Below are 14,038 nucleotides of genomic sequence, written 5' to 3' on the forward strand. Positions count from 1 at the left end.
TAGCATGTCACATATAAAATATGCAGGAGACATTTGCATATACCACCGATACCCTTAGTCAGATTATATGACACACTTATTACGTTGAAGGCGTCTCAAATCAGAAGCTACCGCATAGGCTCGTGCGAGGGCCGCAGTTTTGACGAGCTGCGGCACTTGCACGGGACCGAAGCTTTTGGTCAAAATGATGCCGTTGCGCCATTGTACACCATTGCATCAGAGGTCAACGCGCAGTTCTGTGTGCTGACTGTGCCTCGGTAAGGCCCAATGAAAACGCACCAAGCGTCTCAACTCCCTCTCTTGCCCGCGAGGTGTTCGTAACCCGAAGGACGCTCAGCAGCCTTCAGTTGGCCCACTCGCCCCCCCCCCCCCACTCAAAAAAAATCTCAAGTTGGCTCACACCCGTAATTCAACTTGGCCAACGCCCAAATTTCAGTCGCCCCTAAATCTTAAGTGGCCCACCCACAGATTTCAAGATGGCCCACCATTAAACTTAAGCAATGCTCCTGCTCACAATTAGCATGTTGCACATATGGAAGCACGCTCCCGCAGACAGCAGGTGACAGCGCCCATTCTCTTAAGTCTCTCCCTTTACAACCAGCCGCCACCAACAACCGAACGTGACGTCACTCTACTAACCCTTTAAAACGAACACCCCGAGGACGACGAGGCCGCCTTTGACGAAGATAAGTCCTCCTATCTCCTATCGTCTCCTATCGAAACGTTGGCCAGCCTTTCTGAGGCACCTTATCCCTGTTTATAACCTTTATACTGTTTCCGTAGATATGAAATTCCTCACCATTCCCCGTGCACTCCCAACCATGCGCCCTCAAGTTTCAACCTCTTTAAATAAAGGAATCTATTTTTCAGAAGCACGAAGTTTCCTAATGATGATACGCTCATCGCTCACGTTGTGTCATGGCTCCAATGCCATGACACAGAGTAGTATCAGGTTGTGTAATGCTCCAAGAGTAATATCCACAGCTGCGTAAAACGATGCCAGGAGTGCATGGCTCTCAGTGGCAACTATGTAGAGAAAGCTCACAGCAAGTGGGTCAGTGGAATTTTTTTTATTAAACGCCCCTCCTACCAAACATTGTCTTAAAAAGGCACGGCAACCTTAGAGGGCCTACATTTAAAGAGCCAACGCGCTGCTTCTTTACCGGTGAACAAATTACTAGACCCGAGCAGGCGATGTCTACTTTAATTACGTCACGGTCAGCTGATGCGGAACTTCAAGACGGCTTCGCGACATGTCTAGCGTTTTCTGCGTCTCTCCTGGCTTACCAATTAAGCTCCTCCAATGGGTAAAAGTGGTCCCGTTAGTGTTTCAGGAGCGTAGTTCACATCTTAACGTTATGTCTCTGTTTAGTATTCATTTCAGCATGGCTAGCCATATACGTAGTTGGGTTTAAAAAGTGGAAAACAAGAGTTTGATTGATTGGTTCATTCATTCATTCATTCGTTCATTCACTCATTCAGTGAAGTGCACGTCCCAAAGCAGCAATATGGGAGAATTGATAGAAACCACAGCGGAGGGCTTCGGATTTATTTTCGTCATCTGTCATTCTTTAACGTATATCTAAATCCAGACACACGAGAGTTTTTGTATTTTGCCCCCCGTCAAAATGCAGCTGGCCCGGCTGGGAATCACACCCCCGACCTGGCACTGAGCAGCAGACTGCTATTAGCCCCATCGTGGCGGTGAGGAACAAACTTTACGAAGGGCATTCGAATGAAAGAAAGTCAGCAATGGCGACACCAGCAACAAGATTCAATGGTGATCCAGTGGTAAATGCGAGATAAATGCGTCAGGATTCCGTCGCACCTCTATGAGGCCCGGATCCACGATTTATACCCCGTTCATCACATTGCAGAGTACGAGTCGTTCAAGAGCTCTCTTCGACACGTTTAATGCTAACGCATTAAAACTTGCAATGCAGCAGGCCCCAGCGAAGCAAGTGACGTACCTTCGAGGTCAGCACTGTTGGAAGCGATATCGCCTTGTTGTCCCAGGATGCAGTGATTCATGTTGGCTCCCGACAGGTTAGCCTTGTTCAACTTTGCCCCGAGAAGCTGAGCTTTCTGGAAAAAAGGGGCAACGCAGGCATAAACGAGGAGAACCTGGAGAGGTCATCATCATCCTTATCATATTTGTTGTCAGTAATCTTTGAACATTCAAATGGCAAGGTGTAGACCTCGTAACGACCGATAACGTAACGTCTGGAACGGAGGAAACGCACGCATCAGTCAGAGAGAGAGAGAAAAAAATAAGTTTTTTTCACGATGTACTTTCTAGGTGTTATGTTCAGACAGCACTTGATGCAGGGAAAGAATGTAAGGCTTTAATCGTTCACCTATTCTATGTTCAGTGAAAAACAAAGGCCGTCTCCAAGTTTCCTGGTTTCATTTATCCTATGCACATTATATTCTGTGGGAATGATGGAAAATATTTGGAATGTAGAAAAATAGAGTTGGGCAGGCCACGTAATGCGTAGGGCAGATAAACGGTGGACCATTAGACTTACAGAATTATTACCAAGGGAAGGAAAGTGCAGTCGAGGACGGCAAAAACTAAGTGGGGTGATGAAATTGGGAAATTTGCAGGCGCAACTTGGAAACAGCTATAGCGCAAGACAGGGGTAATTGGAAATCGCTGGGAGAGGCCTTCGTCCAGCGGTGAACATAAAAACAGGCTACTGCTGATGATGATATGATTCTATACCGTCATCCACAAGCGTTTTCATCCCCCTTGCACCCATTACATAACAACGAACATCCACACAAATCCAGCGGAACTTACAATCTAAATGACGCGAAGCTTCTCTCAGTTAGCGAGTTAGCAGCAACAGTAGAGGTCACGAGGACAGCTTCATCTTTAGCTGCAAGCAATCTGTGTCAAGAGGGAAGAGGCGGTGTATAATACCTGTCGACGGCACTGTGATGAGATATGTGCACACTGATAAGTGCGACAGATATGTAAATACGTTTAGCATTTCTTTAGCACTTTCGTCACAGCTGGTGCATAACAATTCTGAGGAATCGGCCGAGAATGGGTAGATTGCCGGTGGCCGCAAGTTGTCTATTCGGGCACGCACAAAGTGGCACATACTCAGAGGCGCATACCAACAACCAGAAGTTACATCATCTAGCTACTAGGCAAGCAAAATGCTACGACCGCAAGAACCCGGAGAAGAGGCAAAGAAAGCTTCGCTGAAATTAATTACGGGTTTTTTTCTTACACCACCTGCCCAGTTGCATTCCTTCCTCTGGGTGTTAACATGGTGATCGTATTAGAGACTGTGGTCGTTGCTTGTTTTCAACGCGGTCGGGCAGGCATTATATCTCATATCGTGTTTCCTCCCCCCCTCCCCCCCCCGTTTTAGAGTAGCCAACTGGACGGCTACTCTCGTTAACATCTCTACCTTTCATCTCCTATTTCATTGTCGCTCTCTCCCTCTAGATTTTAATGAGTACGCCAGTCACGTGTCCTTTCTCTACTTTCATTCAGGCTACGAGAGGCACCATAGTTGAGGACTACGGATTAATTTGACCACCTGGGCTTACTTAACGTTCTCCGGAAACACTGTACACTCTTACATCTGAATGTGAAGCTTTTCTTTGCCTCTTCTATCGCTTCCAGGACGCCGGCTACTGTGCTGCTGATAATACAACAGCTTGAGGCGTTGGGTATGCGTCAGTGGAGACATGCCACCGAGTATACGCCCGAACTGACGGAACCCTGGGCCCGAGCAAGTGTCATTGAGTATGTGCTAGAATAGGCAACTTGGGACACTAGGGTATGTGCAAGTAAGCATGTGACACTAGGCACGTAAGTATACATTGCCAATACTACAGAATCGGCATTCGCCGGTGGTTAAGTGCCAAGACAGATAAGCCAAGCAAGGGGCATGAAGGCAAGAAGTCGGCAGCCGACTCAGCTGCAGATAAGGGAAACAGAAGTCAGCAGCAGCAAACTTAACAAGTCAGCTGCAGATAATGGAAACGGAAGTCTGCAGCAGCAAACTGAACGAGTCATACAGATAAGGGAAACAGAAGTCGGCAGCAGCAAACTTAACAAATAAGGCACAGGTAGGGGGAACGAAGTCGGCAACAGAAGCAGACGAGAGCGAAAAAAAAAAAAAGAAGGAAGGAAGCAGACGGGGAACAGATCATGCATTGAGCAATGTATTATAGGAACGGTGAGGTACCTAGAAGGGAAAAATAAGAAGTGAGCACATTCCGGTAAGCATAAAAAAGAAGCTTCGCTTATCACCGACACACCCACGTGCGTGGTATCTGCCATCTACTTTTTTTTTTTTTGCATTCCGCTCTTACAATAATGAAGTAGCGCGACCTGGAATCCGACCCGCGGCCTCGATCGTGCTTGCTAGCATGATCGCGTGGCTACTAAACCACTGTGATGATGTTTACATGTGCTAAAACTTACTTGCTTTTGCACGCTACCCCTAAAATTCTTTTTCAACGTTATAGCTTTTTTGTTTCCTTCTTTTTTCACCTCGCCTTTCCCTATTTCCTCTTTTTCTGCACCTTTGTCAGCAGAAGGATGTTCCCTATTTAACTCGATATTAGAAGTGCTCCGGTTATTCAATGATAGTTGCCGATTTCGATAAGAATTTTTTGATGTTTCGAAGCGTCCCTAATTTTCGAGTTGCTCTGCGCACACGTGGTGAAATCCGTGCACAGCTGTCGTCACCTCGAGTTTGGCTCCGCTCAGGTCGGCGCCCTCGAAGCAGCAGTGGCTGAGGTTGGTGTGGGATAGGTTGCAGTTGCGCAGTTTGGCCCACTTGAAGTTGATTCGGTGCAGGTCCAGGCTCGAAAGGTCGGCGCCCGTGAAGTCCGCGGCCTGCGTCAGCGAGTACGGCACTTTGATTGGTCCGCCGGGCTTTGCCTGTCCAATCCATCGTAGGGGGAGTTCTTTTTGTTTCGTTTCTATTCAATTTACCGTCATCATTTGTGGTAGCACAAATATCACTGTAATGCATTCATCTGCATTCAGTGCCATAATCTACAGCTAGCATTCATTAAAGATATGTTAGTAAAGCGAGCAGACGACTACATGGAATAATTAAATTACGGGGTTTCACGTGCCAGAACCGCGATATGAAAGTGAGGCACGCCGTAGTGGGGGACTCCGGAAATTTGGACCACCATTACAATCTACATTAATGGAAAGCATTTGTGTCCATGCCGACTACGCCCCTCTTCGCAATGGTTTCATCGACTTTGATGCAATTTCTATTTGACTTTTCACCCTCCTGTTATAAACAGCATTGGCATTGAAAGCATGTGTAAATCAAAATAGTGACTGGAATAATCTGTCACCTGATCGCCGGTTCTCCATCGAACACCTGAACGCTATTGCTTAAACTTCTTTCTGCACCGTTTCTTCTATTTTTCAACGTCACATCAGTTTTTCGAATTTCATATTTGTCATTTCGCTTAACATCTAATTGCGTACATGTGTATACATCTATGTATTTCCGCTTACAGGTATAGTGCAGTGAGCTGCAATATTTTCCTGTAACGCTGACTTTGGTGCATGTAGCAGTTTCTCATATTTAGGTGCAATGTCACTATGACTGTTTTCATGATTCTTGTTTCCTTCTGTCTCGTGTTTTATAATGTTGCCTTGCCCTCATCCTTGAGCCGTCTGGCTTGCATCATTCCTATTATTTGATTAGTTCTTTAAGTAATTCATTCATTCATTATTCACTAATTAACTAATCAACCGGTAAATAGCACATCTGCGCGAAGCTTGAGCGCACGAGCGAGCCAGTGGTCCTGCCTTGAGTCACGTGTATGCCTAGCGCTCCTGTAGAGGCAACATTCCGTGCGTATCAGAAGAAAACCGAGGCTCACAGGAACGTGGATACTTTTTTCTTAAGTTATCTGCAACTATCGAACCAGCAATGTCTCTGTAGCCTGCGTTTCAACAAGGCTCTACTAACGTTGGCTCCACGGAAGACCTCAAAGCGATCAAGGCAGAAAGCTGGGCTAGTTGGTGTGTCATCATTATTCAAAAGACAAGCGCCAAATAGCAGGGACAAAGACAGGGAAGACGACAGGACTTAGCGCTAAGTCCTGTCGTCTTCTCTGTCTTTGTCCCTGCTATTTTGCGCTAGTCTTTTGAATAATGACGGAAGATCTCCCTTACTCGACGACTGTTGATCCTTCCGCCACCTATGGTTCGCTAAAAAAAAAAACACGTATATACATACCTGGAAACGAATGTCGGCAACGGGCATCCTCGCAGTGGCGTATATGACGTCATCCCGAGTAAGCGGCCGGTTTCCTCCGCGCTCGCCAGGGCCCAAACCGAGACCGGGCTGGGCGTCGTCTTTGTCGCCGGTTCTCTCTTCCTCCTGCGAGTCGTTACCGTCGTACAGAGCTCCCTACAAAAAAAAAAGTTACCAGGGCGAACTATGGAGCTACTGGCAAGTGACGAGCAGTAGTACAACATGTACCTACAACATTGCCTTCGTCTTTCCGGATTCAAACGGCTTCGTGACTTTGAAGAACCCGCCGCGCAGTGGGTATGGCGCTGCGATGCCGAGCTCGACGAGCTAGAGCTCGCGGGTTTAACGTGCACCTACATCTAAGCACGCGAGCATTTTTTTGCGCGTCCAGTCATCGAAATGCAACCGACGCGACCGGGGTCGAACCCGGGTCCTCGAGCTCAGCCGCGATATGCCACACTCACTGCGCTGCAGCGGCGGGCGTGTTTTCCTTGAGCGCCTCTTTAACTGAATACTCATAGCGTATGGCGGGTCGAAGCACTGCGTCGCAACATGCGAGCAATGAGCGTGCAAATCACAGGCGCGTCACCTTGCTGAGGGCTTCGAGGTCTTTGACCAGGCTCTCGATCCCAAAGTACTTGGCTTCCTCCAGAACACCTGCAACAGAACAGGTTCTTCTGGAATAACTTTTTTAAAAACTCGAGTTAACACAATTCTGTAGGTACTGTACTCACGTAATGAGACCCGACAAATAAAAAAAGCAGCCTTGACGTAGACCCACCCCATTTATTTATTTATTTGTACATACTGTAGCCCCTATATGGGGCTATTGCAGAAGTGGGTTAGACAAAAAAAAGTCATACAAAAAAAGTAAACAATAACATATTAAAAATTCACAAGAAATAAGGCAGATGACACAAATGAAACGCAAAATAACAGCAACACTGAAAGTCAGTACAGAAACGAAATTGAGTGAATACACTGTAACAACAAGAAAATACATAAAATCAGGTGTGGTTAACTTTTAACAGGAAATAATCTAATGGCAGTGACCTAATTGTTCCGGGAATACACGCAATTGTTCCATACACGCATTTACTCGAGAATGCGGCGTTACGCCGACGCGAATCTCTCGCCGAATTCACAAAGCTCATCGTTCGCAATCGCGATTCGACATTGACCGGCCGCCTTCCGTAAAAGAATATGCTCAGCATCAGGATTGGCTGGAATTTCTCTTTGCGAACAATCCCTGCGCAGGACCTCTTTTGTGAGTACGGGGCCACAGTCTCCATAAAGGTGACGACGTATCTGACCTTTGTGTGCGAGTCACAGTTAAGCGTATGTCACCAAATCTGGATATGGTCAATAGGCCTTAGTTGTCCCTAAGATGACGCGTTTTGTTCCGTGTCTGCATGTGTAGTGCGCGCGCAGTGTTATTCCTGCCCATACTATTTCGTGCTGTATAAGCATATTTCACTTAAATGAATCTTCAATCTTTAATCTTTAATCTTTAATCTTTTCAATCGCGATTTTTTTTTCGCCAGACTATATCTGCTCCGTTTGCTCTATATTTCGTTTATGTAAAGTGATAAGGGTAATGCGTTGCTTGGTTCGCCTTAACCGGTGCGTCCCCCCCCCCAAAAAAAAAACAAGAGAAACGATATCCACATGGCATCCACGGGATGTGCCGGAAAGAGGATGAACACGCACCTGCTGCTGACACCCCCCTGTCGAGCACGAGCTTCTTGTAGCGAAGATAGTTGAGCACCGGCTTGAAGTACACCGGGTCACGGTCAAACATGTAGGCGCCCTGCGCGTCCCTCTTGACAGCGAAGTCCGCTGCGTTTGGTCCCTGGGAAAAGATGCCGGCGAGCTTGGAACGGGGATCCGAGGAAGTGAGCGTGGTCCTGGAAAAATACAATGTGGCTAGTTTAGAGGGGACGCCTTAGCTCGGGTGACCCTATCTAAATGCAAAAGAGAGCGAGAAATCGTTTCTTTTTCCTCGCCATACATCATCATCATCATCATCATCATCAGCCTGGTTACGCCCACTGCAGGGTAAAGGTCTCTCCCATACTTCTCCAACTACCCCAGCCATGTACTAATTGTGGCCATGTTGTCCCTGCAAATTTCTTAATATCATCCGCCCACCTAACTTTCTGCCGCCCCCTGCTACGCTTCCCTCCCTTTGGAATCCAATCCGTAACTCTTAAAGGCCATCGGTTATCTTCCCTCCTCATTACATGTCCTGCCCATGCCCATTTCTTTTTCTTGATTTCAACTAAGATGTCATTAACTCGCGTTTCCCTCACCCAATCTGCTCATTTCTTATACCTTAACGTTACACCCATCATTACTTCTTTCCATAGGTCGTTGCGTCGTCCTCAATTTGAGTAGAACCCTTTTCGTAAGCCTCCAAGTTTCTGCCCCGTACGTGAGTACTGGTAAGACACAGCTGTTATACACGTTTCTCTTGAGGGATAATGGCAACCTGCTGTTCATGATCTGAGAATGCCTGCCAAACGCACCCCAGCTCATTCTTATTCTTCTGATTATTTCAGTCTCAGGATCCGGATCCGCGGTCACTACCTGCCCTAAGTAGATGTATTCCCTTACCACTTCCAGTGCCTCGCTACCTGTCGTAAACAGCTCTTCTCTTCCGAGACTGTCGCCATACACTGCACCGATATTTATTAAGTATGTCTGGTATAAAAGAAGGTGAAGTCTATAGCAACTGTGCCGTGTAGAATTCTTTTTGTTTTGTTAGGGCGTCAATTCTTAAAGAAAGATGTTGAGATGTGCGAAACTGAAAAAAAAGAAAGCATCAAGCACTACGTTATCAAATCTGTAAATCAGTATTAAATAACGATATCGCAAGTATGTAGACAGCAATTGCTAATAAATATAAAGCGGACAAAATTGGTGTATCATACGTGGCCCTCGACTACGCCGCTAATTTGCGAGCGGTGTACAGTTAAGAGACTTTCAACAACCATGCTTAACACAGAAACACACTCATATGTCACACATTTCTTCCTTTTTAGATTCTCTAACAGACGCAATCTATAAATATAATAAATATACTAATATTATTACCGGACATCGGCCTTATAAAATTTCGACTTCTGCTTTTGGTGTAGCGTTATCGATTTGTAAACTTCGTGCTTCAATTTTCTTAAAGTACCAATTTCAGGCAACTGTTTTTAGACTATGAGGTCCAAAATGAAAGTCATGCTTCTTACGGTTGCTAGAATTTAACGTTCTCAATTGCAACACATTTCTTTCAAGTCGACCTCGAATTCAACTGTATGAAGCAGATATATTTATTCAGCAGGAGGCTTTATCTACGGGACAACTATAGTTTCCTTGTTCCAATACATGTAAAACGCGGTAATGCTCTCGTCTGATAATAGCAGATACGAATGAAATATGCTGCGATTTATGGTGTAACATCTATTACTGTTGCCGGCTGAGAAGATTCGGGCTGGTAGAGTTGGTTATAAGAGTTGTATTATTCTATTAGAGTTGTAATATGTTACGCATTGTATTATTGCGATAGTAAACATATGGACACTCCAGGCGCATTTCCGCTGTCGGTGCTGCCGGCGCCATGATGTTAGGTATAAAGTCCAAGTGCGATAACATCTATGGCCAAGGTTTGTTAATGGTGGCGCTGGCTAACACTCCCAGTCTTAGTTCTGGTATAGTAAAACAAATACCCCAGAAGATGGATGGGAAAACGGCGCCGCTGAAGCTCAGTTGGTAAAAGCATCGCACGGGTAATGCGAAGACGTGGGATCGTCCACCACTTGTGGCCAGCAGATTTTTTTTTTTCATCCATTTCGATTAATTTATGATTGTTGGCTTCTTAATCTATGAGTAATAAAAATCGGGCTTCTCGGTTCCTTTCTTCTCCTTCACACACACACACACACGCACACTCATATATATATATATATATATATATATATATATATATATATATATATATATATATATATATATATATATATATATATATATATATTTAGGGAGGAGGGGTTCAGCCTTCAACGCCCTTTGACAACTCTCTCACACAAACAGCATTTCCCGGCAAAGGATCCCCGTTACATGCCTATGGTGTATCACAAAAGAATTGAACGAATGAATGAATGTGTGGTGTTTAGTGGCGCAAGGGCCAGGTATGGCCAAAGAGCGCCAAGCCAGCACGAAAGAATTATCACTCACTTAGTGGTGGCGCAATACTGCCCGCCCACGTTGAGGAGAACCCACTCCGAGTTGCCAGGCGGCAGAGAAGGCACCGGCATTGCTGGAGCTAAAGAACAATAAGAGACAAAGAGCAAAGACTAAGACTTAAAAAAAAGATTTTCTTCAACCTACGGCCCCATGGCTTTATTTCTACTGAGCGCAACATCACTCTGCGCTGACATTTACGAGTCAAAGAAAATGCACAGGGAGTCCAAACTATCGTGTACCAAGATTTGAAAACATATTAAAATGCCACGTAGTGGGACAGAACCAAGGTAATGTTGTTTGCCGTCGCTTGGAGATACTCAGATTATTTCTTTCATTTCGCCTAATTACATACTTAGTCTCAATGAATTAATCAACTTCTCCAATATTATATTTAGATTAGAAGTGTCAATGAGAGAATTGTAGAGCAACATGAGAAACTCCCGATACAGCTTTCTGTTGCTCAATACGTTCAACATTTTGCTTCTACTATGTTTGCTTGCAAAGGGTCCTGTTTTTTTTTTTTGTATGTGTGTGTGTACCACCCCTGCTTTGCATGCCAAATTCACCTGGCAGTACCGTCAAATAAATAAATAAATAAAAATGTTTTTCCGAGCGTGAAAGACGCCCGCTATACATGCAAAATTGCGGCGCGACTGGCTGTCCGAGGCACTTTGCGTGTATTCGTGGGCTTCATTGACCCATTGAAGTGTTCCGAACGAACGGGTACAGTATCAGCCAACTTTTCCCTATGCGAAGTTCCCTATGCGCGTCGTCTGCTTCATTCGCGAAAAACAAGAAAATACATTGCTGTCTTTCCACCGCGATGACCCGCATAACCGTTCACAACAAGACTTTCGACATCCGTACTTTTCATTTTAGGGCTTGTGCGCGGCGGCATCAGGACGACTTGAGAACTACGAGGCAATAAACGCATGCCGCGTTAGGAGGTCCTCTTTCGTTTCAAGTTTGAACCTGGATGGGCTGTTTCTCGGCGCCGCCCCTGGGGGGCGAGCATTTAGTTGGAGCCGCCAATATCCTTGAGCACGCGTACCGCGAATACCCGACAAAGTGGACGCGAGGATGGCTACTGAAGATGCTTAATAGGTGGTGTCCAAAAGCCGACGTCTATGACGTGTTTCCCGTTCTCGCAATCACTTCCGCCGCATGCAACTAGCAGAAGCATAGCCTTCAAGATCTGAAGCATTTATCCAGAGGGCGCCACCACTGGGGCGTGGATCTGAACACCCCTTACCGGTCAACCAACGCACGCGCAACGTGGAACATGTGTGTTCGCTTCCCACTTGCGGTGAGTTATTGCTTCGTCCATTCTGATTTTTCTTTTGTTTATAATTTGTCCATTTAAATTTAACAAATGATTTCTCCTAAGCCTTATCTGGCTCCATTGACGGTCTTCTTCACAGGCTTTCCTCTGGTAATTTTAAAGCGCAGCTCTTAGGCGCCCTATCCTACGGCGAATGTCGGTGTTGTACCTCGTACCCGAGCGAATGAGTACAGCGAAAGATGAAAGCGAACGCGGAGAGCAGCGGGGGAGGAAAGACGGCGATAGCGAAGAAAGCGTGAGGAGGAAAGCGGAGGAGGAGAGTGCAGCGGAACCATGAGGCGGAAAGGGGAGGAGGAAGGTATGGCGAAAGCGTGAGAAGAAAAGCGTAATGCCGAGCAAGGCAGGCTTTGCGGCGACGACGGCTACGAGATGGCGCCAAAGTAGCAAGCGTCGGCTGTTTGGAAACAAAACGCTGCCTGAGCGGAGATCTGTCTGGGGTTGCTGCTGTGAGTTGCGCCCACGCGTCACCTACGCGCTGCCTCTCACGATCTCCCCATTAGGGAGGCGGTCGTGGCAGACTTCGCTCCCTTTGCAACGTGCCACATGAAACAGATCGTCCTCGCCAGGCATTATGCCGCGATATGAAACTACGTATAGAGCTGCGTTCAAATTTCGATTTAAGGAGTACCGTAATCGTCGGTGATTTTCTTTCTGTTTTCTTTTTCCTTTTTATAGAAAACGCTGTATGGAGGAGCTGGTACTGATTTCTTAAGCATGACACCGAGTTAGGCAAGTTCGGTGACTGTAAGCGCTCGGCATCCTAAGGCTGCCAACGCAAAATAAATTTGATCTTCTTCCTTCGCGAGAATCTAACAGACGAGCTGCAGCTTACCAGAAATGAAGTCCCCGCCCGACGAGACGTAGAGGACGTCCATATTCCTGAAAGGCACCGAATTTTGCCGTTAAGTCAACTATTGTAGCTCTACACGCTACATGCTATATTGAGTAACACCGAGATGCGTTTTTTTCCTGCAGGTAAAATAAAAACAGTTTCGTGCTTGCCGCTGCTCTAATATCGCTCAAATTCGCAACAGATCACCATTTTATGGTCCGTATCGTTAAAAATTACGCGTGGTACTGTTGTTCGCGGCATTTGTCATGTTATACTGAGCGATGCGAACTATAAATTGAGGGGTCTTGCTGCGAAGATTGAACGCGAACAAGGAATCGCTATGCGCGAAATTGATTTGATTGATTGATTGATTGATTGATTGATTGATTGATTGATTGATTGATTGATTGATTGATTGATTGATTGATTGATTGATTGATTGATTGATTGATTGATTGATTGATTGATTGATTGATTGATTGATTTGCAGGGCGGAATGCAGCGCCTTGCATTGCCTGCAGGCTATGCAACGCTCTGAATCCACTTAGGCGCTAGGGTTAACGCGAGTGGCATCTGAGGACTTGCCTCAGCTCGTCGATGCTTCTAATCTCGCCGCCATTCTTGGTGAAAAGGCGCCTCGCTTGAAGGCCGAACTTGGCACCGATCTCCTCGAGCAGCTTGTCCAGAGAAGTCGGGACGGTGAACACCTTCACAGACGATAAAGTGATGAATGGCGTACAAATCACAAGACGACGTATGCGCGCATACAACGTACAGCCTTTACAAACAAAAAGAAGTGGCACCACCGAGAGTGCTCACGAACTTTGTCAAGCACTTGCTAAATTTTGCCTAGGTCTTTCATTTACCACAAGGTCTAAGACTTTCTTTGATTTACTGCAAAAAATAATAAATAAAAAGAAATAAAATGAATAGTTGGAATAATCATGTTAGTATTTAGATGTCTATACGCTGTGACATATAACTAATCCAAAGACTCCAAACAGAATATTACGACCTACCTGCCATTCAGTGTTGTTTCCGTTGCGGTAGACGAGAATTCGTTTCGAGTCATTCGCGTCCGGATCTGCATCTTCATCAGTTCGCGGTCGTTTAGCATTCGACATGTCGCTTAGCTTGATCGAAAGCCACAAGTAAAACGAGTTGTAAAAAATGCACAGAACGGTGCTATAGAACGGCTGCACGCAGGAGCACCACAGCACGCGACATCCCTTCGAAATCGCGCGCGGAGATTGTGGTGATGATGACAGTTCGGCTCTCTCACCCACTTCTTTTACGGCCTCCGAGAGCGGGCGGGGGGCAGGGCTTGCGCGGAAGAGGAGGAGGAGGAAAAGAAGGAAGGAAAGGTAG

General features: G+C 46.0%; 1 protein-coding gene across 2 annotated transcripts in view; it reads right to left on the reverse strand.

The window, feature by feature from the left end:
- Nucleotides 1-13,926, reverse strand: part of LOC135912990 (BTB/POZ domain-containing protein KCTD9-like) — an 18,232-nt gene extending 4,306 nt beyond the window's left edge. The window contains exons 1-9 of one of the 2 annotated variants that reach the window (XM_065445597.1): nt 13,690-13,926; nt 13,256-13,377; nt 12,671-12,717; nt 10,488-10,575; nt 7,971-8,167; nt 6,850-6,917; nt 6,243-6,386; nt 4,718-4,867; nt 1,971-2,085 (exon numbers count right to left, since the gene is read on the reverse strand). In XM_065445597.1, coding sequence (XP_065301669.1) covers nt 1,971-2,085; nt 4,718-4,867; nt 6,243-6,386; nt 6,850-6,917; nt 7,971-8,167; nt 10,488-10,575; nt 12,671-12,717; nt 13,256-13,377; nt 13,690-13,794 — 1,036 coding nt within the window. In that variant the 5' untranslated portion in view covers nt 13,795-13,926. Of the gene's footprint in view, nt 1-1,970; nt 2,086-4,717; nt 4,868-6,242; nt 6,417-6,849; nt 6,918-7,970; nt 8,168-10,487; nt 10,576-12,670; nt 12,718-13,255; nt 13,378-13,689 lie in introns of both variants that reach the window. The other variant, XM_065445596.2, reaches the window with a different exon arrangement.
- Between the last annotated feature and the right edge of the window lie 112 nt (nt 13,927-14,038).

The sequence above is a fragment of the Dermacentor albipictus genome, chromosome 8 (assembly GCF_038994185.2).
Source record: "Dermacentor albipictus isolate Rhodes 1998 colony chromosome 8, USDA_Dalb.pri_finalv2, whole genome shotgun sequence".
Taxonomy (NCBI): Eukaryota; Metazoa; Arthropoda; class Arachnida; order Ixodida; family Ixodidae; genus Dermacentor; species Dermacentor albipictus.